This window comes from Papio anubis, chromosome 2, assembly GCF_008728515.1.
Source record: "Papio anubis isolate 15944 chromosome 2, Panubis1.0, whole genome shotgun sequence".
NCBI classification, from domain to species: domain Eukaryota; kingdom Metazoa; phylum Chordata; class Mammalia; order Primates; family Cercopithecidae; genus Papio; species Papio anubis.
The window spans coordinates 82,379,871-82,404,357 of NC_044977.1; the positions used below are offsets into that span (position 1 = coordinate 82,379,871).

The 24,487-nt window shown below is 38.3% G+C and overlaps 1 protein-coding gene across 22 annotated transcripts in view; it reads right to left on the reverse strand.

The window, feature by feature from the left end:
- The window catches only part of SLMAP (sarcolemma associated protein), a 177,170-nt gene that overhangs the window by 17,869 nt on the left and 134,814 nt on the right, over positions 1–24,487 (reverse strand). For 14 of the 22 annotated variants that reach the window (XM_031663263.1, XM_031663258.1, XM_031663254.1 and 11 more), the window contains 6 exons: positions 23,857–23,916; positions 16,939–17,019; positions 16,593–16,652; positions 5,242–5,364; positions 4,110–4,184; positions 338–658 (listed from right to left, as the gene is read on the reverse strand). In XM_031663263.1, the coding sequence (XP_031519123.1) occupies positions 338–658; positions 4,110–4,184; positions 5,242–5,364; positions 16,593–16,652; positions 16,939–17,019; positions 23,857–23,916 (720 nt within the window). Of the gene's footprint in view, positions 1–337; positions 659–4,109; positions 4,185–5,241; positions 5,365–16,592; positions 16,653–16,938; positions 17,020–17,125; positions 17,284–23,856; positions 23,917–24,487 lie in introns of those variants that run through there. The other 8 variants (XM_031663265.1, XM_031663267.1, XM_031663264.1 and 5 more) reach the window with 4 other exon arrangements.

The window sequence follows — 24,487 nt, forward strand, 5'->3', positions numbered from 1 at the left end:
GATTTTACATGGTTAATTATTTGATTTCTGTTGCTTTGCATGTATACCTCAAGGACAGCTATCAGCTCGTACTTGAACAACAGTATTTTTTTCCACTTAACTTTTATAAGACAAGCAATTTTTAACAATTTTAAAATAAAATATAAAACCATAAAAAAAAATAAGTTTAAGTAAACTTGCAGACCTGAAAATACATTTTTAGCTCTGATTTAAAAACACTGGTTTATACAACTGATAGCTAACAAAGAAAAAAAAAACCTGCATTTTTTTTTAAAAACAAGTTATAAAGTTATCATTGTCAAAAGTTAAGAGCTTTACGTAAAATACATTTACTCACCTTGCAACCTTGTTGCTTCCTCTCTCTGCTGGTCCTCACACTGTTGACATCTAAGCTGAAAACTGTTTTGCAGACTTGTGATTTCTTTCTCATATTCAGACGCTGCTTTCCGCCACCGCTCAAGCTCAGCTCTCACCTTCTTAAGCTCTTGTTGTAAAGAAGCAATGTCAGTGTCCCGCTCAGAGGCAGCCTTTTCTGCTGCTTGATGAAGGAGCAAAATTTCATCTCGGGCACTAAGCAATTCATCTCTAGTACTTGTGATTTCACTGTCCTTCTCCTCCCGGAGATTCTCAATATCGATGTGTAACCTCTGCAACTGGGCTGCAAAAGTATATCCATCATTTTCTTGGCCCATTAGGATTAGGAATAAAAGAATAATCTATACAGGATTGTACCTAATGCATAGCCTGGGTTATCAGAGCTGCTGCTTTTGATTAAAGTGTATAAACAACCCACATTTGATGCAGAAAGTGTCAAAATACAGATAGCAAAGAGGAAAAAAAACCAAAGTGATCTTTATCTCCCCAACACACAGAAAATTACTTCTGACATTCCTTCTAGATTTTTTCCTATGCATTTATACACATATATAAATAAACATTAAACAGGGAGTGATCAAAATATATTCAGTGTTGCCTATTCTTCTGTTGATGAAACTCTTTCAACACAAAATAGTTATAATATATGTGACTTACTTGCCCAACCCTTTATTTTTGACATTTTAGGCTGTTCAGTGTTTAAACACTATATACTTATTTTTATTTTTATTTTTTTTAGGGTGAATCCTATGTGTAGAATAGATTGGTCAAATGGTAAGCAATAAACAGCTGATGCTTTTGATTCATTTTTCTGTTCAAATGTCAATTCTTTAAAGAGGCCTTTTCTGATGACTCATCTGAAAAACAGCTCACCGTCATTCTCTGGCTCTTTACTCTGATTTATTTTCCTTTGAAGTCCTTATTGGACATCATAGTCTCTATTAATTTGCTTATTGTTTAACTTTTCTACTGAACTGTATACCTCATGTAGGGCATTTGTTTTGCTCACAGCTGTAAACAATCAAGAATTATTGGTTGAATTAATGAGTTAATAAAATTAATACTGCCTCACTGAAGGGTTATATATATATTTAAAATACCTGGTTTTGTGCTCATGACCCAAACTGGAAACCATTTGTATAAAATCAAACTTGGCGCAGAACAAGAAAATTAATCTTGGTTACCATATTATAAGGAAATTATAGATTTAAAAAGTTCCAAAGGAAAACAATTAATTATAAGAGGATTTAGGGGTGGGAGAAAGGGAGGTTGCTACATAAGTAAACATTAAGATATTAGACTTTCTAAATTTGTAGGAAGAATTGAGAGGTAACAAGTTTGGAATCTGAAAGGGCACAGTGGCCAGAGAAGATGATCATGATTTGTTGATACAGTCGTGAAATACACATGCTGGCACTAGGGGGCACTCAATGATGCCTGGGCAAGACAGGTTTAAAACAAAAGGCAGCACTATGTCACAGAACCTTTAGGAAAAATTGCCCCTACACAGTCTAGGATGAAAATAGAGAATCAAATCAGATTTATGTAAATTAATGGATAACAACATTAAACTACAATAGGAGTTTTAAGAGCTTTCAATTTAAAAACATATATGACATACCCTAGAAATTCTAATTTGACCAAAATAAAATTCTAATTTTAAATAACTCAAAAGTTCCACTCAAAAAATAAGACCCCAAAGACTAGTTTTTCTCTGAAATATTTTTGGGCAAGTATCTTGGGACTCATACAACGACTCTCCTTTCTCTTCTTAATAGTGATTACTTGTCTATTTAATTTCTTCCCCACCTATCTCTCAAGCTAAAATTTTAAAACAACATTGGCTCCTTCTTTGACAAGAAAGCAAATTAATTTTACTTTAGGAATTTTATAACGGCATGGGAAAGGAAGACCTCTCCTGGGGTATCATACAATCTCCTCATAATATACCAGGAGCTCCAGCTTGAAGTAAACACTCGACAGGCAGGGGTTTTTCTGGAAATTTCTGTAATGACCCTGCAATAGCTCAGACAAAGAAACAGCAAAATGGTGATAAGAAGAACAGCCATTATCAAAGAAAATCAGTGCAGAGACTATTATCCTATTCCATGTGATATATAATTGTTCTTGAGGCCGGGCGTGGTGGCCCATGCCTGTAATCTCAGCACTTTGGGAGGCCGAGGTGGGTGGATCACAAGGTTAGGAGTTTGAGACCAGCCTGGCCAATATGGTGAAACCCCATCTCTACTAAAAATACAAAAATTAGCTGGGTGTAGTGGCGTGCACCTGTAGTCCCAGCTGCTCTGGAGGCAGGAGAATCACTTGAACCCAGGAGGCGGAAGTTGCAGTGAGCTGAGATCGCACCATTGCACTCCAGCCTGGGCAACAGAGCAAGACTACGTCTCAAAAAACAAACAAACAAAAATTTTCTTGCAATACAAGTGTGTTCTGAGCATCAGTTGTCAGTATATCTACACCAGCCATCAATATATACACATACCAGCTAGCTCAAAGTGCTGATGCACAGAGTAGCTCAAACAGATTTCCTATCCAAAGGCCCTCTGTAGGAACTCACAACATAACCCAGAAAATGACAGTCTTACCAACTGCAAATCTTCCCCTCTGCTTTTTCCATTCTAAGTGTCTAATACGGGAGTACTGGACAATCTTCCCTTGAATTTTCTTAAAAAATAAATAGGCCAGGCGCAGTGGCTCACACCTGTAATCCCAGCACTTTGGGAGGCCGAGATGGGCGGATCACCTGAGGTTGGGAGTTTGAGACCAGTCTGACCAACATGGAGAAACCCCCTCTCTACTAAAAATACAAAATCAGCCAGGCGTGGTGGTGCATGTCTGTAACCCCAGGAGGCTGAGGCAGGAAAACTGCTTGAACCTGGGAGGCGGAGGGTTGCAGCTGAGTTCATTGCACTCCAGCCTGGGGCAACAAGCCAAACTGCCCCATAAATAAAATAAATAAATAAATAACAAAGCAAGCTCCACCAAGAGCCGTGGTTGTCGTGAGGTTCTAGAGAACCGCGCCGCGCGAAAAATGGGACTGCCGGGCTGGTGTACCGCCTGTAATCCCAGCACGGCATCGGCGATTCACAGGTCAGATCGACCATCCTGGCTAACACGAAACCTCTGCTCTCTACTAAAAATACAAAACTAGCCGCAAGAGGTGGCGGGATGCCAGTCCCAGCTGGGAGCTGAGGCAGGAGAATGGCGTAAACCTGGGAGGCGGAGCTTGCAGTGAGCTGAGATCCGGCCACTGCACTCCAGCCTGGGCGACAGAGTGAGACTCCGTCTCAAGAAAAAAAAAGAAAAAAAGAAAAATGGGGACTCTCTGCCTTCTTACTTCCTATTCCTTTTTTTTTTTTTTTCCCTGAGATAGAGTCTTGCTCTGTCACCCAGGCTAGAGTGCAGTGGTGCAATCTCAGCTCACTGAAACCTCCACCCCAGGTTCAAGCGATTCTCCTGCCTCAGTCTCCCAAGTAGCTGAGATTACAGGCATGCACCACCATGCCCAGCTAATTTTTGTATTTTTAGTAGAGACAGGGGGTCAGCATGTTGGCCACACTGCTCTCGAATTCCTGACCTCAGGTGATCTACCCTTCTCGGCCTCCCAAATGCTGGGATTACAGGCATGAGCCACTGCGCCTGGCCTCCGTTCCTTTTGAATCACTAAAACACACACACACAATAACAATCTCAAAGAGCTTTGGGGTCTTCCGTACCTTGAAGAACCTGTATTTGTTTAGTGGATTCCTCAACTTGATTTCGATAGGCTTTTCTTTCTTCTTCCAAAAGAGCTAAAAGTAAAAACACAGTATCTATTAATAGTTTTGTGAATTAATGAAAGTACCCAGAGTTGAGCAGCTGAAAATTTCTTTTAAAACTCTCTCCTAAAAGATTATTGAAAGAAACAAAAGTTAGGCAGTATTAGCAGTATTAGCAGTTAGTTTAAAGATTTTAAAGGACTGTAGTAAGTAATAAATCTATTCAACTGAGTAGTGGAGTTTTCTGGACCTGGTATCACCAAGACAATATGTGCTTTTCTTAACACGAGAAACAGTCTTGATAATTGTTAATCGGCATTTTGAATTTAATTTTTTTAAAAGACTTAAAATTCTCATATTTACTGTCAAGCACATAGTAAACACTAAACTAAATAATTGCTGTTAACTAAATATTTTTTCATTGTAATTTAATATATTAGCCTGGATCCTCCAAAAGGTTCAAGTTAAGTGAATACCAATTCTAATTTCTTTGAGAAGCAGGAAAGGAAAGAAGTAGTAACAAGAAGTTCCTAGTTCCCTCCTGGGATGTAATCTTCCTACTGGGCAGGAAAGCCATCTTGGAGAACATAAGGACTCCATAGATCATTCCCTTTCTCATTTTAAGACTCTTTGAGATACTAATTGTCTGCAACCAGGTAGTTACTGTGAATGGTACAGAAATGTAAGCTCTAGGGAACTGCACAGACTCCACTGGCTTATGACCTACAGATAAGTGAGCTACTAGAAAAGAACGTGGCTAGGACATTAGCTAACATTAGGCGTAACGAAAATTTAGAAATTTGAGTTTCCTTCTGTTGTACTTAATATGCAATTAACTATTAAGATCTTTCAGTTAGTAAAGATCTTACTTGATTTTCACATCAACAGTGTGAAGGTAGAGCAACTGTAACTCCCCTCATTTTACTGACCTGAAACACAAGTTTAGAGAGGTCAAGTAAATATACCAAGATCACATATCTCATAAAGTTGTGAATCTGGAACATGCCTCTGGACTCCAAGTTTGGGGCCATCCAATTATATCGTGCTGCCTCCACACATCCCTAAAGAACCAAAGTAATCTTGATCTCACCTTGAAGTTCAAAGCATTTTTGTTTACTTGTTCTAGCTAGCTCCTGGGCTTCAATCAATTCCTTTCGAAGATGCTGTATTTCTTGCTTTGCCTCAATTTCTGACTGCGCACCCTGCAAGTCATCTGACAAAAACATGTTTATTTTAAAAGCAAGAGTTAGTATCACACTATAATCTCTACAATAAAAGACTGGTAATCTCTTTCATGTTTGCACATGCATAAACAACACAGAACAACTGAGTTAAATAAAACTTGGAAGCAAATTACAGTAAGCATTTTAGTAATTGGGAAAAAATACAAATACAGTTACATATATTAGTAATCATGGTGATGGCACTATAAAACATACATTAACATAAATTATATAGTCACAATTTTAGCATAAAAATAATGACAGTGATAGATTATAACTCATTGCTTATTAAGACTTGAAATTCAGTGAGATGAGCAAAATGCTATTCTTCATCAATTTTGAAATTTCTTGATACCAGTCAGAAAAATTTCACTTGGAACTTAACTGGATATGGAAAACAACAAGAAACTTTTCTTCAAGAAACAGCTAAATTTTAGCACAATTACCCTAGTTGTGGAACACAAAATAAAAACTAGGCTGAAAGCTCTACTGAGCTTACTTTGTCATCACCATTTCCCCAACACACACATATAACAATGTCTGGGCTGGGCGTGGTGTGGCTCACGCCTGTAATCCCAGCACTTTGGGAGGCCGAGGCGGGCAGATCACGAGGTCAGGAGATTGAGACCATCCTGGCTAATACGTTGAAACCCCGTTTCTACTAAAAATACAAAAAATTAGCCTGGTGTGGTGGCAGGCGCCAGTAGTCCCAGCTACTTGGGAGGCTGAGGCAGGAGAATTGCTTGAACCCAGGAGGTGGAGGTTGCAGTGAGCCGAGATCGTGCCACTGCACTCCAGCCTGGGCAACAGAGCAAGACTTCATCTCAAAAAAACAAAAACAAAAAAACCCCAACAATAACAACAAAAATCTGTTGAATATATTAAATGATGTAACCTAAGTGGTTTTACTGAAATAAATTAAATCTAGCATTCTATTTCAAATATGCCCCTTCCCCTAACCTCCTTCCTCTCCAATCACTCTGCTCCTTTTTAATTGTATTAAAATCTTCTGCTACTGAACTCTGCCTGAAATAAATATATCATCAGGTAAGCCATATTCTTCTAGTGATATGTAAATATCACCTTGGTTTATAAGTACCTCAGCATAAGAACTTCAATCCATCAAAAAAGAGCTAAGAAGAACTTTCACAATACAATTACAATAGGTTTTGGAAATTCATATTTATAGATTATATCCTATTTTTCTCTCTAGAAAAATTGTATTCTGGCCTAGCAGCGGTTCATGCCTGTAATCCTAGCACTCTGGGAGGCTGAGGCAGGCAGATCACTTGAGGTCAGGAGTTTGAGACCAGCCTGGGCAACATGGCAAAACCCCGTCTCTAGGAAAAATACTAAAAATCAGTTGGGCGTGGTGGTGTGCGCCTGTAATCCCAGCTACTAGGGAGGCTGAGGCAGGAGAATCACTTGAACCTGGGAGGCAGAGATAGCAGTGAGCCAAGATCGCGCCACTACACTCCAGCCTGGGCGACAGAGAGCGACTGTGTCTCCAAAAAAAAAAAAAGAAAGAAAAAAATTTGATTCTGGGTTCATCTACTCTAGTCAACCTATCAATTCTTCCTTCAAAAGGTCTTTTGGCCAGGGAAGGTGTATGTACAGAGAGAGATTTTTCCAGTGGCATAGACACTGTTGCATTAGCTACAAAACTTCTCTCACAGCTCTTTCGACACTATCTACTGGAGTCTGCAAAGGTCCTGGCCCCTGTTTCTGGATTTGTCATTATATAGGATAATGCTCTTTTTTTTTTTTTTTTTAGGGAGTATTTAGGAGAGAAGCATCATGATGCCTGCACCTTACATTCAAGTAGTTTGACAAAAACATCGATATTAATTCCTTGAGTGGATATTTTCCTTGCTCTGTGATCAAGTTTTTCAACCTCAGTGCTACTGACATTTTGGGCTGAATAAACTCTTTGCTGTGGGACTACCCTATGAATTGTAGGATGTTTAGTAGTTTTCCTGGTCAGATATTGTCAAATGTCTCCTGGGAGGTAAAATGTCCTGTGTTGAGGACTATTGCTATATGTTAATAATTTGATAATCAAAAAAAAATTCATACACAGGTTTCTTTTCTACAAAAGCACTGGCTATTAATTCTGAAACAACTTTCTGTGTATTGTAAAAAGGTTTAAATAAATACATTGTAGATAAATGCAGCCACTTTTCTCACTGTTGAAGAAGAGAATTACAGATATGAAAATAGGTAAGATAGAATTAATCCTCTGGGCCAGGCACAGTTGCTCACACCTGTAATCCCAGTACTTTGGGAGGCCAAGGCAGGCAGATCTCTTGAGGTTAAGAGTTCGAAACCAGCCTAGGCAACGTGGTAAAACCCTATCTCTACTAAAAATATGAAAATTAACTGGGTTTGGTGATGCACACCTGCAGTCCCAGCTACTCGGGAGGCTGAGACAGGAGAATCGCTTGAACCCAGGAGGCTGAGGCTGCAGTGAGCTGAGATCACACCACTGCACTCCAGCCTGGACGACAGAGTCAGACTCTGTATCAAAAAAAAAAAAAAAAAAGGATTAATCCTCTGGTATAGGGTATGAACTCGAATAGATTTGGAGAAATATATAGAAATAAATATAGACATGTGTACAACTGCATACACACACAAAAACACACACACACTTCCTAAGTCTGTCCACTGAGTGAGCCTAGAAGCAATTATACACCAGTAGCCGTGGGGACACCAAACATTTAGATCCTGGTTTCTCTTTTTTTGAGACAGGGTGTTGCTCTGTTGCCCAGGCTAGAGTGCAGTGGTGCCATCACAGTTCACTGCAGTCACAACTTGACCTCCTGGGCTCAAGCTATCCCCCTTCCTCAGCCTCCCTGAGTAGCTGGGACCACAGGCATGTGCCACCATGCCCAGCAAAATTTTTAATTTTTTGTAGAGATGGGGTCTTGCTGTGTTGCACCAGAGCTGAATAAATTCTCTGCTGTGGGACTACCCTATGAATTGTAGGATGTTTAGTAGTTTTCCTGGTCTCTATTCACTAGAGTCAGTACCCCCCTCTACCCCGCCCCACATCCCAGGTCACAACAACTAAAATGTCTCCAGATATTGCCAATGTCTCCTGGAAGATAAACTCGAACTTCTGGGCTTAAGAGATCCTCGGCCTCCCAAAGTGCTAGGATTATAGGTATGAGCTACCATGCTGGGCCATGTCATAAAGAACATTACTGAGACAACTGTCAAAATGTGAACAGGTATTTTGATTCGAGAATAGTAATGTACCCATGTTAATTTCTTAATTTTGAGAATTGTATGGTGATTACATAAGATAAATAAGAAATGTATACTGAGGTATTTAAGCATAAAGGCTATCATGTCTGCAACTGATTCTTCGTTTTGTTTTCTTTTGTTTCAAGATGGGGTCTGCTGTTGGCCAGGATGGAGTGCAGTGTCACAATGTCTGCTCACTGCAGGCTCTACCTCCTGGGCTCAAGCAATTCTCACACCTCAGCCTCAAGAATGGCTCGGACACAGGCATGCACCACTGTGCCTGGCTAAGATTTGTAGTTTTTTGGTAGAGTCAGGGTCTCACTGTGTTGCCCAGGCTGGTCTTGAACACAGCGTTTGATCATAGAAGTGGAGACACTGACCAAAAATCTTTACAAATTAAGCTTAATAAACACAGACATAATAATCTGACTATATTCAAACAAATCGAATAGTTAGTGTGCAGATCCTCTTTCTAGAAAACCGAGTACCATTTTTTAAAAAAATCAAAGATTTAATGAGCAATTCTTTTTGTGCAAAGGCTGATCAAGGGCTCATTGTATTTTATATGGTTGTGTGGGAAAATGCATTATTAGTTTATTGTGGCTTGGGTCCATTCTCATGGTGCCTCGTTTTTGTCCTAGAAATGGAGTTTCTATATCAATCTGTTTCACAACCTTGGGGAGTCTTGTGATGAATACTGGTGGAAAAGTGTTTAGATGAATATAAATGAAAGCCTTATTAAGCCAAATTCATTTTATTTAGACATGCAAGTCACATGGAAATAAATGTTATTTAGGAGTAATGTAAGTTGTAAAGATTAACAGAATCTGTTTTTCCTTAACATAAATTGTATATCTTTAGAACTGCCTGGTGAATAGTCTAGGCCAGGGCCCAGTTTTTTCTCAGACTAAGGCTAAATCCTGTAAATTCACACAATAAATGAACTGACAGACTACCTACCTACATCATATCCTAAATTAAATTTGGTGTCACCAAATATCTTCAAAAGAGTGACTGGAGATTCAATTTAAACTCTGACCTTTGCTCAGCTAAACTTTGACACTGATCCACCTGGTAAAAGGCCAAATCAAAGATTTTTTTCCCAAGTTCTATTTTGCATGTGCATGCTTGTGGAAAGCTGATCTAGCCATAACATATGGCATGTCATCAACTGATAGAAGTGACCTGGCAAGTGGATGTGTCCTCTTTCCATCACCATCACTCTTCCCTTCAGAATGTCTAGTCATTGAAGGCTTGGTTGATGAGAACAACCTTCACAATGCAGGAAGATCATCTTTCCATTGTGGATATGTGTGGCCATGTCAAATAGTCTAAGGTAGCAGCCTCTTATTGTCAATTCTTACTCCTTTGCCACTCTTTCTGAACTGCCAGGTTCCTTCTCAACAGCTGGATCTTTTACTTTCCCCATTGTTCTTTTCTTTCACTAGAAAGTCCCTCTGCTACCACTGTTCACCCCTGTGCAGAGAATTTCCAAACCTGGTTCCTACCTTCTGTCTATAGCCTATAGATATCTCTCAGGTCAATAAAACATCTGAGAAATAAATGAAAATGACTTGTTGGTTCTAGTTTCTGTTCTGCACATCCAGCTGCATCTCCAGTTCCTAGGGTGACCATATAAAACTGGGACAGCTTTGAATATGAGAGAGAGCACTTTTGATAATTATGCTGGGACAACAGGCATAAATGGTCCCAGGCAAACCCATGGTCACTCTTCCTGTTTAGCATGTGCCAAATTAAAACCATCACAGCCACCACCAGGACACCTTTTCTTCCAGAAATAAATATTTCTTAATTTTCACTCAGTCAGGGTCAAATGCTGGGGTTATAGCTGACTTCCATCTCTCTCCCATATTTAGTGTCTCAGGCCAATGGATTCTAGATAAGATTACCAAGGGAGAGATAAAAGATAAGAATAACAGGGCCCCAAGTGAGTTTTCTTACCTGAAACTGCCACAGTAATTACCCTAGTTCAGACTCTCAAATGATTAAGCCTCTTGACTGCCTTACTTGTAGCCTCTATCTACTTCAGTTCATTCAATAAACCTCCCCAAAATACAGATCTGATCATATCATTGCTGTGCTCAGAAGCCACTGAATTGTTATAATGATCACTCTATCTTATAAAACACTCAAAGGATCATGTGAACAAACTTTAATTATACCTATCAATCCTCAAACCAAACCCATATGATCTAGCTTGTGATTTTTAATATTTCCTTTTTCTAAGGTATTTTTATCTACTCTTCTTGTAATCCTACCCATTTAAAAATATTTTATAGATGTAAATATAAAAAAATCTAAAAAATCTTTAAGACGAGACCAAAAAGAAAGAGTATCTATAATACTATGATCACACGGGAAAAAAATGAGCAATTTCTTAATTGTTTGATATCCAGTCAGTATTAAAATTTTCCATTGTCCCAAATTTATTTTACAGTTGAATTGTTCGAATGAAGATTCATACAAGGTTCATACATTGTATTTAGTTGACATCTCTTTTTCTTTTTTTTTTTTTTTTTGAGATGGAGTCTCACTGTGTCACCCAGGCTGGAGTGTGGTGGCATGATGTTGGCTCACTGCAACCTCTGCCTCTCGGGTTCAAGCGATTTTCCTGCCTCAGCCTCCCAAGTAGCTGGGATTACAGGTGTGCGACACCATGCCCAGCTAACTTTTTAATATTGTTTGTAGAGACAGGGTTTCATCATGATGGCCAAGCTGGTTTCAAACTCCTGACCTCAAGTGATCCGCCCACCTTGGCCTCCCAAAATGCTAGGATTACAGGGGTGAGCCACCACCACGCCCGGCCGACATATCTCTTAAATCTCTTTTAATTTATAGGATTTCCCCCATCCCCTTTCCTTTTTTTCCCCTTCTAATTTAATTACTAAAGAAACTGGGTTGTGTGTCCTATAGAATCTTCCACATTCTGGATTTTGCTGGTTGTATCCCCATCACATCATTCAGGATACGTCCCTAGTTCTTTGTATGTTCTGCAAATTGGCAATTGAAGTGAGAGTCTTGATCAGATTTAGGTTTAGTGTTTTTTTTTTTTTTTTTTTTTAATCACTGAATATACAAGGTAAGACACACTATTTATACAGTCATCTCAAATGACTCTTGTCCCATGAAACTCAAAATGCCTTTCTTCCCCATCCTCCAAAACAAACAAACAAACAAACAAACAAACAAACAAACCCTGGACATTCTCTTTTCTTTGACTCCTGATGGCAACAACCACCAATAATTAGCTTATCATCTATACCTCTCTGTGTGGTAAATGCGGGAGGGAGTAAGTTTCCCTGTGGGGTCCTCGAGGATCACTCCAGTATAGCTGTGGGAATTATACTTGGAGAGGCAAATGAAATTAAAGGATTTATTATACTCAAAGGTCCTAGAGAGGAAGGCAAGGTACACCATGCAGGGAACCATATGGGAGGAGGGCAAAGAATGGGCTCAGCCAAACAGGTATAATTGATAGAGCGAGGACCTGTAGGCAAATGCTTGTATTGGGGGTCAGGATACACAAACAAAAAGGATGAGGTGATTTCGTTAAATTTCACCAGGCCACTGTCAGGGAAGGATATGAAGGGAACTTGTGGCAGGGACCAGCCTTATCATACTGGTGCATCTGGTTGCCAGGGCAGAGTGTTCACAGCCTGTTTGTGGGGAAGTTGAGGCATAAGGAAAATACAAAGTTTTAAAAAATGTACTATCACTAATTTGACTTAAAATTCCTTAAATCCCAAGGACAGATTTTTGCTTTTGTTTTTGAGAGTCTTGCTCTGTCACTGAGGCTACAGTGTAGTGGCACGATCTGGGCTGACTGCAACCTCTGCCTTCTGGGCTCAAGTGATCCTCCCACCTCAGCCTTCTGAGTGGCTGAGACTATAGGCATGCACCACCATGCCTGGCTAATTTTTGTAGAGATGGGGTTTTGCCATGTTGCCCAGGCTGGCCTCAAACTCCTGGGCTCAAGTGATCAGGCTGCCTCAGCCTCCCAAAGTGTTGGGAATACAGGCATGAGCCACCATGTCCGGCCCGACAGTCTTATTAGACTTTAAAACCACTGCAGTCCCTGGCAACGTTCCCCAAATAGAGCAAATTTGCAACAGACATGATTTGAAGTGAATTCCAATATTTAAAAAATGTTTCATGAGAGACGGTTTCAAGCATACAGAAAACATGGCTTGATCAACTTATTTCTCATTTAAAAGTAACATAGATAGAAATGATTACTATATCAGGGAAAAGGTACTACTGCTATCATCATTTTATCTCACAATGAATGTTTATTATTATTTTCCTTGTCCTAGCTGACTAATGTGACAAGTCATACACAATAATTCTAAATAAAAAGATTGGCTATTTTGTAAAAAGGGGGAAAAAAAACTTGAAAATAATGGTTCAGGATGTCAGGCACAGAGTTTGAATGAGGAAAATAAAGAGGCTACTTATATGTAGCTTCTTTATATAGCTCTAAAGGTTAACACTGTGCTCTAGTAATTTATACTTTTAAGAGAAAATTATGTCAGTCTATTGAACCTAATTATACAGATACAAACCATAACCACACATAATCAAGCATAACATAAATGTTTCTAAAAAGTACCACTGATACATCATTTTTAAGAATCTGTAAAACTCTTACAAGAGAAACTTTACAAAAGAAAAACAATAATGACCATAAAGAGCTATGATAATTATCTCATGGAGACGCTTCTAAAATATGCCTCCTTCTACCTAGGTGATTTTTCTTTACATCCAATCACTGACTGACTTAACAGTCTGTTCTTAAAATTAAGCTGAGAGAGAAAGAAACAAAGTGAAAGAGTAAACAAGTCGGGTAGGGTGGTGCATGCCTGTAGTCCCAGCTACTTGGGAGGCTGAGATGGGAGGCTGAGGTGAGAGGAACGCTTGAGCTCAGAAGTACAAGACCAACCTGAGCAACTTAGCAAGATCCCGTTTCTAAAAACAAAACAAAATAAAATAAGTAAAAAAATTCATAAAAATAAAATCAAGCCACAAAATCTTTCAGCAGGTATTTATAAAGATCCTACTTCATTAACAAAAAAGTTGGCAATCATACAGAAATGTAAAGAAAAGTTTTAGGCCGGGCGCGGTGGCTCAAGCCTGTAATCCCAGCACTTTGGGAGGCCGAGACGGGCGGATCACGAGGTCAGAAGATCGAGACCATCCTGGCGAATACGGTGAAACCCTGTCTCTACTAAAAAATACAAAAAACTAGCCGGGCGCGGTGGCGGGCGCCTGTAGTCCCAACTACTCGGGAGGCTGAGGCAGGAGAATGGCGTGAACCCGGGAGGCGGAGCTTGCAGTGAGCTGAGATCCGGCCACTGCACTCCAGCCTGGGCGGCAGAGCAAGACTCCGTCTCAAAAAAAAACAATAAAAAAAAGAAAAGTTTTAGAAGTTCTTTTACCTTAACGTAAAGCAAGATTAGGGAAACTCTGACCCATCTTCATCAACGGCACCTGAAGCAATTACTAACAGCATCTGCACACAGGCCCCCCACTCCACATGCATCTTGTATTTTCCAGTCTTCTTCCTACATCTTCCCCCCTTCCTTGAGTCTGACTTCCCAGGCTATATGGTGAGTACTTTTATAGATACTGTTTGGTGGTACTCATGGATTAAAAATATTTTTTTCCTGATTATCTGGCAAGTGACAAACAAATAAATGCATTACTAAGTAGAAAAAATCCATCACAAACAAATCCTTCTTCTTAAATACCGTGGGAAATAATTTTAAAACTCCACAATCTTATTCAATTAATATGGAGTTACTCAGAGTCCTTCAACAGATAGGACTGCTTTTATCAATCACCATCACCATCATGATCAGTGTCTTCATTATGGTGGTTAACATTTTATGTTCCCAACACCATGGTAAGTGCGGTCCATGCATACTCTTTCATTCAATTTTCACAATAATCCTATAAAGTTGATTTTCGCCAGCCTAATACATGAAAAAGCCCTGAATCACAGAGGGGTTAAGCAATTTGTCAAGGACACATTACAAATAAATGGCAAACCTATGATTGAACCCAGAGTTCTTTGGCTCTTAGCTTTGCGGCTAGTGTTACTTTCCTAATGCTCTTGTGGCTTTATAATTTTAATGTAAGAAGTCCATTATCAATTAATTCATCAAATATCTGAGTTTTACTGAATACCTGCATTGTGGTAGGCAATGGGATAAAAATCAAATCTAAAAGAGACTGACAAAAATGACAAAGGCACTAATAATAGTTGAATATAATTAACACAATCATAAACACTATAGTCAGTTTTAACTTGGCTATTGAAAAGATTTCTGGGAACACTGAATGGCTGTACCAAAATATCTCATGTACCCCATAAATATATACACCTACTATGTACCTATAAAAATAAAAAAAAGAAAAAAAAAGAAAAAAAGATTTCTGGGAGAGTTCTGTAGTGCAAAAGACCATAAAGAGGGCTACTTTTGTTTGGGTGTGTTCATTACTCATTTACCTCCCTTCTTTTTCCTCCACGTTCCCATAAAGGCCCATAGGGTATGGCATTCTTTCAGTATCAGTAACTACATTTTACACAATAATGGTATTGCATTTTTGAGATGAGAGTTCTGGACCATACCAACATTAACTTATATTTATTATTATGACATTAGAAAAAAGGCATGCCTTATCAACACCAAAGATCACCTAAGAAGAGTACAAATCAGTAAAAGTGCCCCTTCCTTATATAATCCCAAAGTTCGGGGACTGGACAAGAAGATTCCCTATTAGTCCAGCCAGAAAAATAGGCACTTCCACAAAGAGAAATTTCCACAGGCTGCTACTGTCACTTTGATCCCAGAGAGCTGCCTCGTGTTAGTACACCACTACCAACGTTTTTAATTAACCCATTGGGCTGAACTTACAAGATATGTCAATTTTTCTTGTGTACAATAAGGTAACATAAAAGAGACTAAATGTTGACAATTTTCCAGTAAACCATCCCCAAGGAACTTTATTTTAAAAACATTTTTATAAATGCTGATTTATTTTCTACCCACTTTATTCTAAACAAGTAAATATCAAGAAATAAATGTACTTCCTATTTAGAGGTGAGACAAAGAGTTCATGCATTGCTTATCTTATCAACATCTAAAATATCTTTCTTTCTTTCTTTCTTTTTTTTTTTTTTTTTGAGACGGAGTTTTGCTCTTATTGCCCAGGCTGGAGTGCAATGGCATGACCTCGGCTCATCGCAACTTCTGCGTCCTGCGTTCAAACGATTCTCCTGCCTCAGTCTCCCTAGGAGCTGAGATTACAGGCATGCACCACCATGGCTGGCTAATCTGGTTTTTTAGTAGAGACAGGGTTTCTCCATGTTGCTCAGGCTCGTCTCGAAATCCTGACCTCAGGTGATCCGCCTGCCTCGGCCTCCCAAAGTGCTGGGATTACAGGTGTGAGCCACCACGCCTGGCCATCTATCTAAAATTTCTTAGCCCAAAATTTCTAGAAGAGTGTCATAAGAACCTGGGGATATTTACTAGAAGATGAAGAACACCAGAAAATAAGGAAATTTACAACTGCTACCATATGATAACAGAGCAAACTGGTGAGTCTTTCAAGAGAGTTAAGATTTTCACCTTATTCTAATTATGTTAAAAGTGCTAATAAATTCGTATTAGAGATACAAGGGTAAACAAAAAACACAGCTGCATTTCATATTCTATCACTTAACACTTTGTCCCTTATAATCTGGACTGATCCAAATTATTCGACATTGTTTGAAATATTGGGTATAAACACCAAAACTTCAAATTTTTAGTTCCTGCTACTTTACAGAACCCATCTTAATCTCTCAACTAAAAATGAAAACTTCACATAATATCTAGAACAGATTTTATGGCAAAGGGTGATTTGATACCCTGGTTTACGATGTAATAAAAACATATTAAAGTACCTTTTAAAAGGGACACTTTGGCAAGAGGCTCATTTAGGTCTTGTTCATCCATTTGGGCGTCTACAGAGAGGAAAAAAATAAGTATATAATTACAGACAGTATTCAGATCTATCAGCAAGCTATTGTTATCAAAATAAACAACCGGAATTGACACAGCTATTATATTTGGGTAGTTGAAAGTAGTTTTAACAAAATATCCAACATTCAAAGGGGATGACTTGATAAATGGAAGTGTTTTTTTTTTTTTTCCGCCAAACGCAAACTTTGAAATCTCCACTCACATTAACCTATACACCTAAACTGCCATTAACAGCTGCAGGTCTGTAAACATGAGGTTAAAACTCACCTGTAGTGTCGTCACTGCTTTTTTCCTTGCTTGGACTCAGAGTATCTGATAAATCAGATTCTTTCGCTCTTGTCTGATTTTCTACCAAGAAAAAAATAAAAGTAAAATCTTATTACAGTTAAATATCTTATATCAATAAAACTGCTTCAGGCTATGAATGCTCAAAATCTACAGGTATGCAAAGTACTTTTAAAAGAGGTCAGGTCACTGAATCTCTTACTTCTTCACCACCCTTGTCCAAAACGGAATACTGGTTATTACACGTAGCTCATATTAAATTATAATGTGGATGATGTCTGCTTTGCTGAGGGCTGGGGCTTTTGTTCAAGGTTGTCCACTTGCCAACTGGAAACAAAAACGAAGCAAGCTTTGCTAAAGTATTCAAAGAACTGCAACAAATATAGTACAATTCCCAAGACAATGTGGACACTGTATAAAGATGATTAAAGGAAAAGGCTCTGTTACATAAAAACACGAGTAAGAAGGCTGCCTTAGTAAGATTTTACTCAAATAAAACCCTTAAAAAAAAAAAGATTAGTTCTTATAAAAAAAAGTGCCATTTAAAATAAGAAAATTAACAGTCTTTTATTTCTAAAGATAACTGTCCCTGAATCACAGTAAGAAAAAACTTTTTCTTTTTGGAGACAGGGTCTTCCTCTGTTGTCCAGGCTGGAGGGCAGTGGGACAAACATAGCTCACTACAACCTTGACCTCCTGGGCTCAAAGGATCCTCCTGCCTCAATCTCCCGAGCAGCTGGGACTTCAGGACCATGCCACTATACCCAGCTATCTTTTTTATATTTTTAGTAGAGATGAGGTCTTGCTATGTTGCCTAGGCTGGTCTCAAACTCCTGGGCTAAACTGATCCTCCCATCTCAGCCTCCCAAAGCACTAGAATTATAGGCATCAGCCATTGCACCTGGCCAAGAAAAAACTTTTTAAAAAGTTTTGGGCCGGGCGCGGTGGCTCATGCCTGTAATCCCAGCACTTTGGGAGGCCAAGGCGGATGGATCACGAGGTCAGGAGTTCAAGACCAGCATGGCCAAGATAGTGAAACCCCATCTCTACCAAAAACACAAAAAATTAGCTGGGCGTGGTCCTGGGCACCTGTAATCCCAGCTGCTCAGGAAACTGAGGTAGAGAATTGCTTGAACCTGGGAGGTGGAGGTTGCAGTGACCCGAGATTGCGCCACTGCACTCCAGCCTGGGTGACAGAGCGAGACTTTGTCTCAAAATAAATAAATAAATAAATAAAATTAAAAAAAGAAAGAAAGAAAGAAAAAAAGTTTTGAAATTATTTACAAGAGGTCTTCTGCCTGGTCCAATGAAGACATCTTAGGCCTAATTTTCAAAGAATTGTCCTCAGAAATCCTTACTATAGGCCCAACAGTATATCAAAGATGACTGGCAATTAATTAGGCCCCAGATTCTCATCTGTAATGGCACATCTGTATATCTATGGAATTTCTTTTTTTTTTTTTTTTCTTTTTTAGAGGGGGTGTCACTACGTTGCCCACGCTAGTCTTGAACTCCTGGGCTCAAGTAATCCTTCCACCTCAGTCTCCCAAGTGCTAGAATTACAGGTGTGAACCACCACACCTGGCCTATGGCATTCTTTAGGGTAGCATTTGCAGAGAATGTCATTTCTTTATTTTTTATTTTTTTATTTTTTTGAGATGGAGTCTCGCTCTGTCACCCAGGCTGGAGTGCAGTGGCCAGATCTCAGCTCACTGCAAGCTCCGCCTCCCGGGTTTACGCCATTCTCCTGCCTCAGCCTCCCAAGTAGCTGGGACTACAGGCGCCCGCCAACTCGCCCGGCTAGTTTTTTGTATTTTTTAGTAGAGACGGGGTTTCACCGTGTTAGCCAGGATGGTCTCGATCTCCTGGACCTCGTGATCCGCCCGTCTCGGCCTCCCAAAGTGCTGGGATTACAGGCTTGAGCCACCGCGCCCGGTGAGAATGTCATTTCTCTGAATAAAATCCTATAGGGGAATCCTATCTCCCCATTCTCCACAAGGCTTCAGTCAAGCTTTACACAGCAGAATTTAGCCGTAATCTGGTCCCTACATTATTTCCCACAGGAGCTCTGCTCTGGTCATGCTAGCTTCTTTATAGGGCTGGTACATGCCTGCATTATGTCCTGCAATTATTTGTTTGATTCAATATTTCCCTAATCTCAAAACAGCCATTTTCTCTATTTGGCCTATTCATTCTGTAATATACAGTTTAAGTCCCATCAACTCTAAGAAAGTCTTCATTTCTCCACCATGGTGCTCCTTTTAATTGTATCTTCTCTGCGTCTTTTGTTTCCTCAATTAATCATACTCTATTTTGTATTATTCTGTGTATGTGTACATATCTTCTTTCCTTAGTGAGATTATAAATTTAAAAAGCATATATTTTTATAATGTTACACACCTGATTTCACTGTTTGTATGTGCATGCCCACTTCTAATACTTTTCCTAAAGGAAATAACACAGAACATATGGGCTATATAAAGCTCACTGAAGTATTGTTTGTTATAGGAAAATGAAATATACATATATTATGGAATGAAAACTATTCAAGATATATTTACTACTAAGTAAAAAGCCTAATAAAGAGCAGTATGTATAATGTGACCCCATGTAGATTAAAAATAGTTATACATTTATCTATGAATTTTTAACTGTATATATTTATTCAAGGTCTGGAAGGATCTACAATAGAGATATCATTAGTTATTTCTGGAGATAGGGACATGGTGGACACATTTACTTTTTACCTTCACATAGTCATACGTTGTTTGAAAAACTTGTAGAAATATATATATTGTTTTATAATCAAGGAAATTAAAATATATTTTCTATTTTGAAAGAAATTAGAAACACATCTAAAACCATTACTGTCAAAATATTTAATACATCATTAAAATATAACTTGTTATGGCTATTCCATATAACAATATCCCTAGAATTTGTGGCTTAACTTGTGAAATGGGTGATGAATTTCAAGAAGTCTTTGCTTCTTTTCTCCCTGCCATTTGTAGTCAAAGGTCAACTGCTTAGCGACAGGGAACTTAGATTAGAAGTGAAGTCACTGGCCATGGAGGCCCATGGGAATCTAATCTGTGACCGCTGCTGCATTCATAGTATGCTAAAGTCAGAAATTTCTGAATGTTCTAGTTTTGATCACAAACTTACATTCTCAAATCAAAGAGGCTAATACATCTAATGTCCATATATGGTTACAAAAGGAACCACTCTGGAGGAATAAAAAGGAAAACAGCTCTCCCCGATTTTAATATTTTTGGCAATTTTAGGATCAAAATATTAGGTAAATAAGAAGTATATTTTCAAAAGTATTCTTCTAGTCTAGAAGAACTCTTATTCTATATTTAGAGTATTAGCTGGGAAGGTAAAGTTGCCTTAAAGGTAGGGCCAAATTTTCCATCAAGATATCATTGGAATGTAACTACCTGATACCAGAGATTGCCTGTTTTTTTTTCCTTTTCTTTCTTTCTTTTTTTTTTTTGAGACAGGGTCTTGCTCTGTTGCCCAGGCTGGAGTGCAGTGGCACAACTGCAGCTCACTGCAGCCTTAGCTTCCTGGGCTCAAGCCATCCTCCCACCTGAGCCTGCTGAGTAGCTGAGACCACAGGTGTGCACCACCACATCTGGCTAATTTTTTATTTTATTTTTTTGAAGAGATAGGGTCTCCCTATGTTGCCCAGGCTGGAATGTCTTGTTTCATTAACTGCTATATTCCCAGTGCATAGAATAGTGCCTAGTACATAGTGTGTGTGCATGTATATATATATATACACATATACATATATATATATATATATATATTTTTTTTTAAAGGATGATTGAAAGCATATATCTACTCTGATTAAGAAAGCAAGTTTGGTAATCCCGGCACGTTGGGAGGCCGAGGCAGGTGGATCACAAGGTCAGGAGATCAAGACCATCCTGGATAACACAGTGAAACCCCGTCTCTACTAAAACTACAAAAATTAGCCAGGCATGGTGGCGGGTACCTGTAGTCCCAGCTACTAGGGAGGCTGAGGCAGGAGAATGGCGTGAACCCTGGAGGCAGAACTTGCAGTGAGCCGAGATTGCGCCACTGCACTCCAGCAGCCTGTGTGTGTGTGTGTGTGTGTGTGTGTGTGTGTGTGTGTGTGTGTGTGTGTGTGTTTTAAGAGACAGTGTCTTGCTACGTTGCCCAGGCTGGTCTCGAACTCCTGGGCTCAAGTGATCCTCTTATCTTGGCCTCCCAAAGTGCTGGGATTACAGGTGTGAGTCACTGAGGTTGGCCAGAAAGCAAGTTTTTAGCAAGTCAAGTCATGGATCCTCAATGTTGTGTCCTGATACTATAGTTACATAGAGGCAAATCAAATCCATTCAAGAATGAAACACAAGGCCATGAGTGGTGGCTCACATTTTGTCAATCTCACTTTACAAGTCAGGGAACTGAGGTTTAAAGAACTGAAGTTGCCTGAGGGCGTACAGCTAGTTAGTGGTAGAATTATCTACACTATTCTTTCTACTTCTACCTCCAAAGCTATATATAGACATGTAATGACTGCAAGTTGAGTTAGAGATTAAACAGAAAGTACATTTTGCATTAGGTGATACATCTTCTAGAAGTAAGAGAAGAGGTAAGACTGGTCACAGTTGGTAATTGTTCATTTATGGCAATTGATATTTTCATTGGTAATTGTTCATTTATGGCAATTGATACTTTCAATCCAAACAAGAAAATTCCCCCAAAAACATCACCAATTAAAGACAATTTAGCCAAATCCAAAATAAAACACTTTATAGTGCAATTTAAAACGTAGCTTATTTCAGCCATCTAGTTTGTTACAAGGATTAGCATATCTTTACATATTAACTGTGAAAGGTGCTAGTAAAATGTTCGCTACTGATAGAAAAATCCCTGAGTATATAAAACTTTTATTTGTATTATCATCCTTAAAGAATATATTCTATTCATTTACATGAACTTATTTGCCATAATTTATTTAATAAATACCCTTATTAATGGACCCTAATGCTTTCCTCTTGTTGCTTTTAAACAACTCTGAAACAAGCATTCTTGCTCATTAGTCCAATTTGTTCCTTAAGATTAAAAACCCAGGCCGGACATGGTGGCTCACGCCTGTATTCCCAGCACTTTGGGAGACCAAGACGGGTGGATCACCTGAGGTCAGGAGTTTGAGACCAGCCTGGCCAACATGGTGAAACCTCATTCTCTACTAAAAATACAAAATTAGCCAGGCATGGTGGCATGCGCCTATAATTCCAGCTACTCAGGAGGCTGAGGCAGGAGAATCACTTGAACCCAGAAGGTGGAGGTTATAGTGAGCTGAGATTGTGCCACTGCACTCCAGCCTGGGCAACAAGAGCGAAACTCCATCTCAACAACAACAACAACAACAACAAAAGATTAAAAACCCAAAAGTGGAATTGCTGGATCAAAAGGCATGTTCTTTAAAACTTCCAATAAACAGTTTACAGCCAGGTTTACAAGGAAATCATACAAAGATAAATATTTAAAGTGATGATATTCTAATTACTCTGATTTGATCTTGATACATTAAACGAATGTATCAGACTATAAAACATATCCTGAAAATATGCACATCTATTATGTATCAATAAGATAAAAACAATAAATTAAAAAGGGAAATCAGTAATGCACAAAACTTTTCCAATAATGACACAACATAATTTCAAGAACATATTTTCTAATTTAGAATGCATTAAATATAAGTGCTAAGACAGCAAGACATTTTAATTAAAGAAGCATTCATTTTTTTTTTCCTAAGGCTCTACTTCAAAGTGCTGGCTATTCAACCAACTAATCTGAATAGGTATTTGGATGGTGAGGTAAAAGCTATTTTAAGGTCTGTTCTCATCTCACTTTAATAAGGTGAAAAAAATTGCCATATGTACTAAAAATAGTTCACTGTTCTGAAACTCAATGCCTGTTTGCCAGAACAATATTAATGATGCATATTCTATGCATTTTTTCCCCAAATATGGCATTTGCTGTGCACAAAATTCAGAATGGAAACCACGAGATATCTGAAATAACACCATTCTCTTAAATAGTTAAAAAAGCCAAATGAATCCAGTTACTTTAATAAAATAGAATGTACTAAAATTAAGTATCTCAAACTTTTATAACCCAATGTTTTAATTGGCCAAGACTGTGAATCTAGTTTTAAATTTTATACTAGAATAGTCTAATGAAAGTTCTACTATGATAAACACATGCCACCAAATTTATTTGCCTAATTTCCCTGTGTATAAAAGTGACTTGACAATATGGTGCTTTAAAATTCACTTTTCTTCTCTGACAAGTGTAACAGAATTAACACAATAAACTACTTTGGGCTATTACTGGACTACTCATTATAAAATATAAGAAGATTCTACATTCACAAAAGTCATTAATTTTGTTTAAATCAAACTGAGATGCCAAAAATTAAGGAATTAAACATCATAAGAGATTTTAAAGGTACAGCAACTCCCAAAAAAGAACTGCAAGCATGTTTCACTTAAGCTGTATCACAAAAGATTTACGTTGTGTTTTTTTTTTTTTTAATTTGAGATCAAAGCTGAAATTAATGCTGGGAGTGAGAGAGATTGCAACAAATCTTTAATACCTAAAAAAACCTATACCAAGTACTAACATTCAAAAAAACATAAATATACATCCACTTAAAAAGACACATTCCAGTTAAAATACCTTTCTTAAAACAGAAGTCTAATTATTTTATATATTATCTGATACTCTTACTGGCTTGCTATTTTGTGAGCTATAAGAAGTAAACGGATGGTTAAAATACTATAACCCTGAAAATATATACTAACCTTCATTATCCAAAAGAACTGTCAAAAAACATAGAAGAAACAGAAAACAAACCTTTTGAAAGCTTTGTTTCTTCTACCGCTTTGGTTAGATGCCCTTCGACGATCAGCTTCTCTGCCAAGGAAAATAAACGTTACCATCCAAGCCCAAACTGAGCAGCATTTCCCTGAGCTGGGCAGTGTAACACATTCCATGACCAAATTTAAAGATGATAACATTACTCCTATGACCAAGCTTGAATAAAAACTTGAATCTGGAAGGGGAACTAAGAGAACTGGAACTATGACGGAGCAATCACGTTAATGTAGAAAACTAGGGGCAGGCAGGCAATCTGCCTTTTATTTTCACCTTATTTTAAAAGCCTAGATCTTTTTACAAAAAGGGCTCAGAAGAAATAATCAAAGCAATCCTCTTTAGATCAAGGCTATTAAGTTAAAATAAAAGATTTATGAAAAGGTATTTATTCAAATGAAGTAATAAAAATTAAGTTATACTGATAGTTTACTGTTCTCTGCTGACATAATTCAGCAGAGATGCCTATATAATGTATTTCAGTAAATGAATCATTTTAGAAAAGCTAACTATTCAAAGAAATAAAAAAAATTTTGTTTTGTTTTATGGGGAATTCTCTGTAAATGTATAATGTTACTTCTTTATAATTTAAAGTCATATTTTCATATTCTAC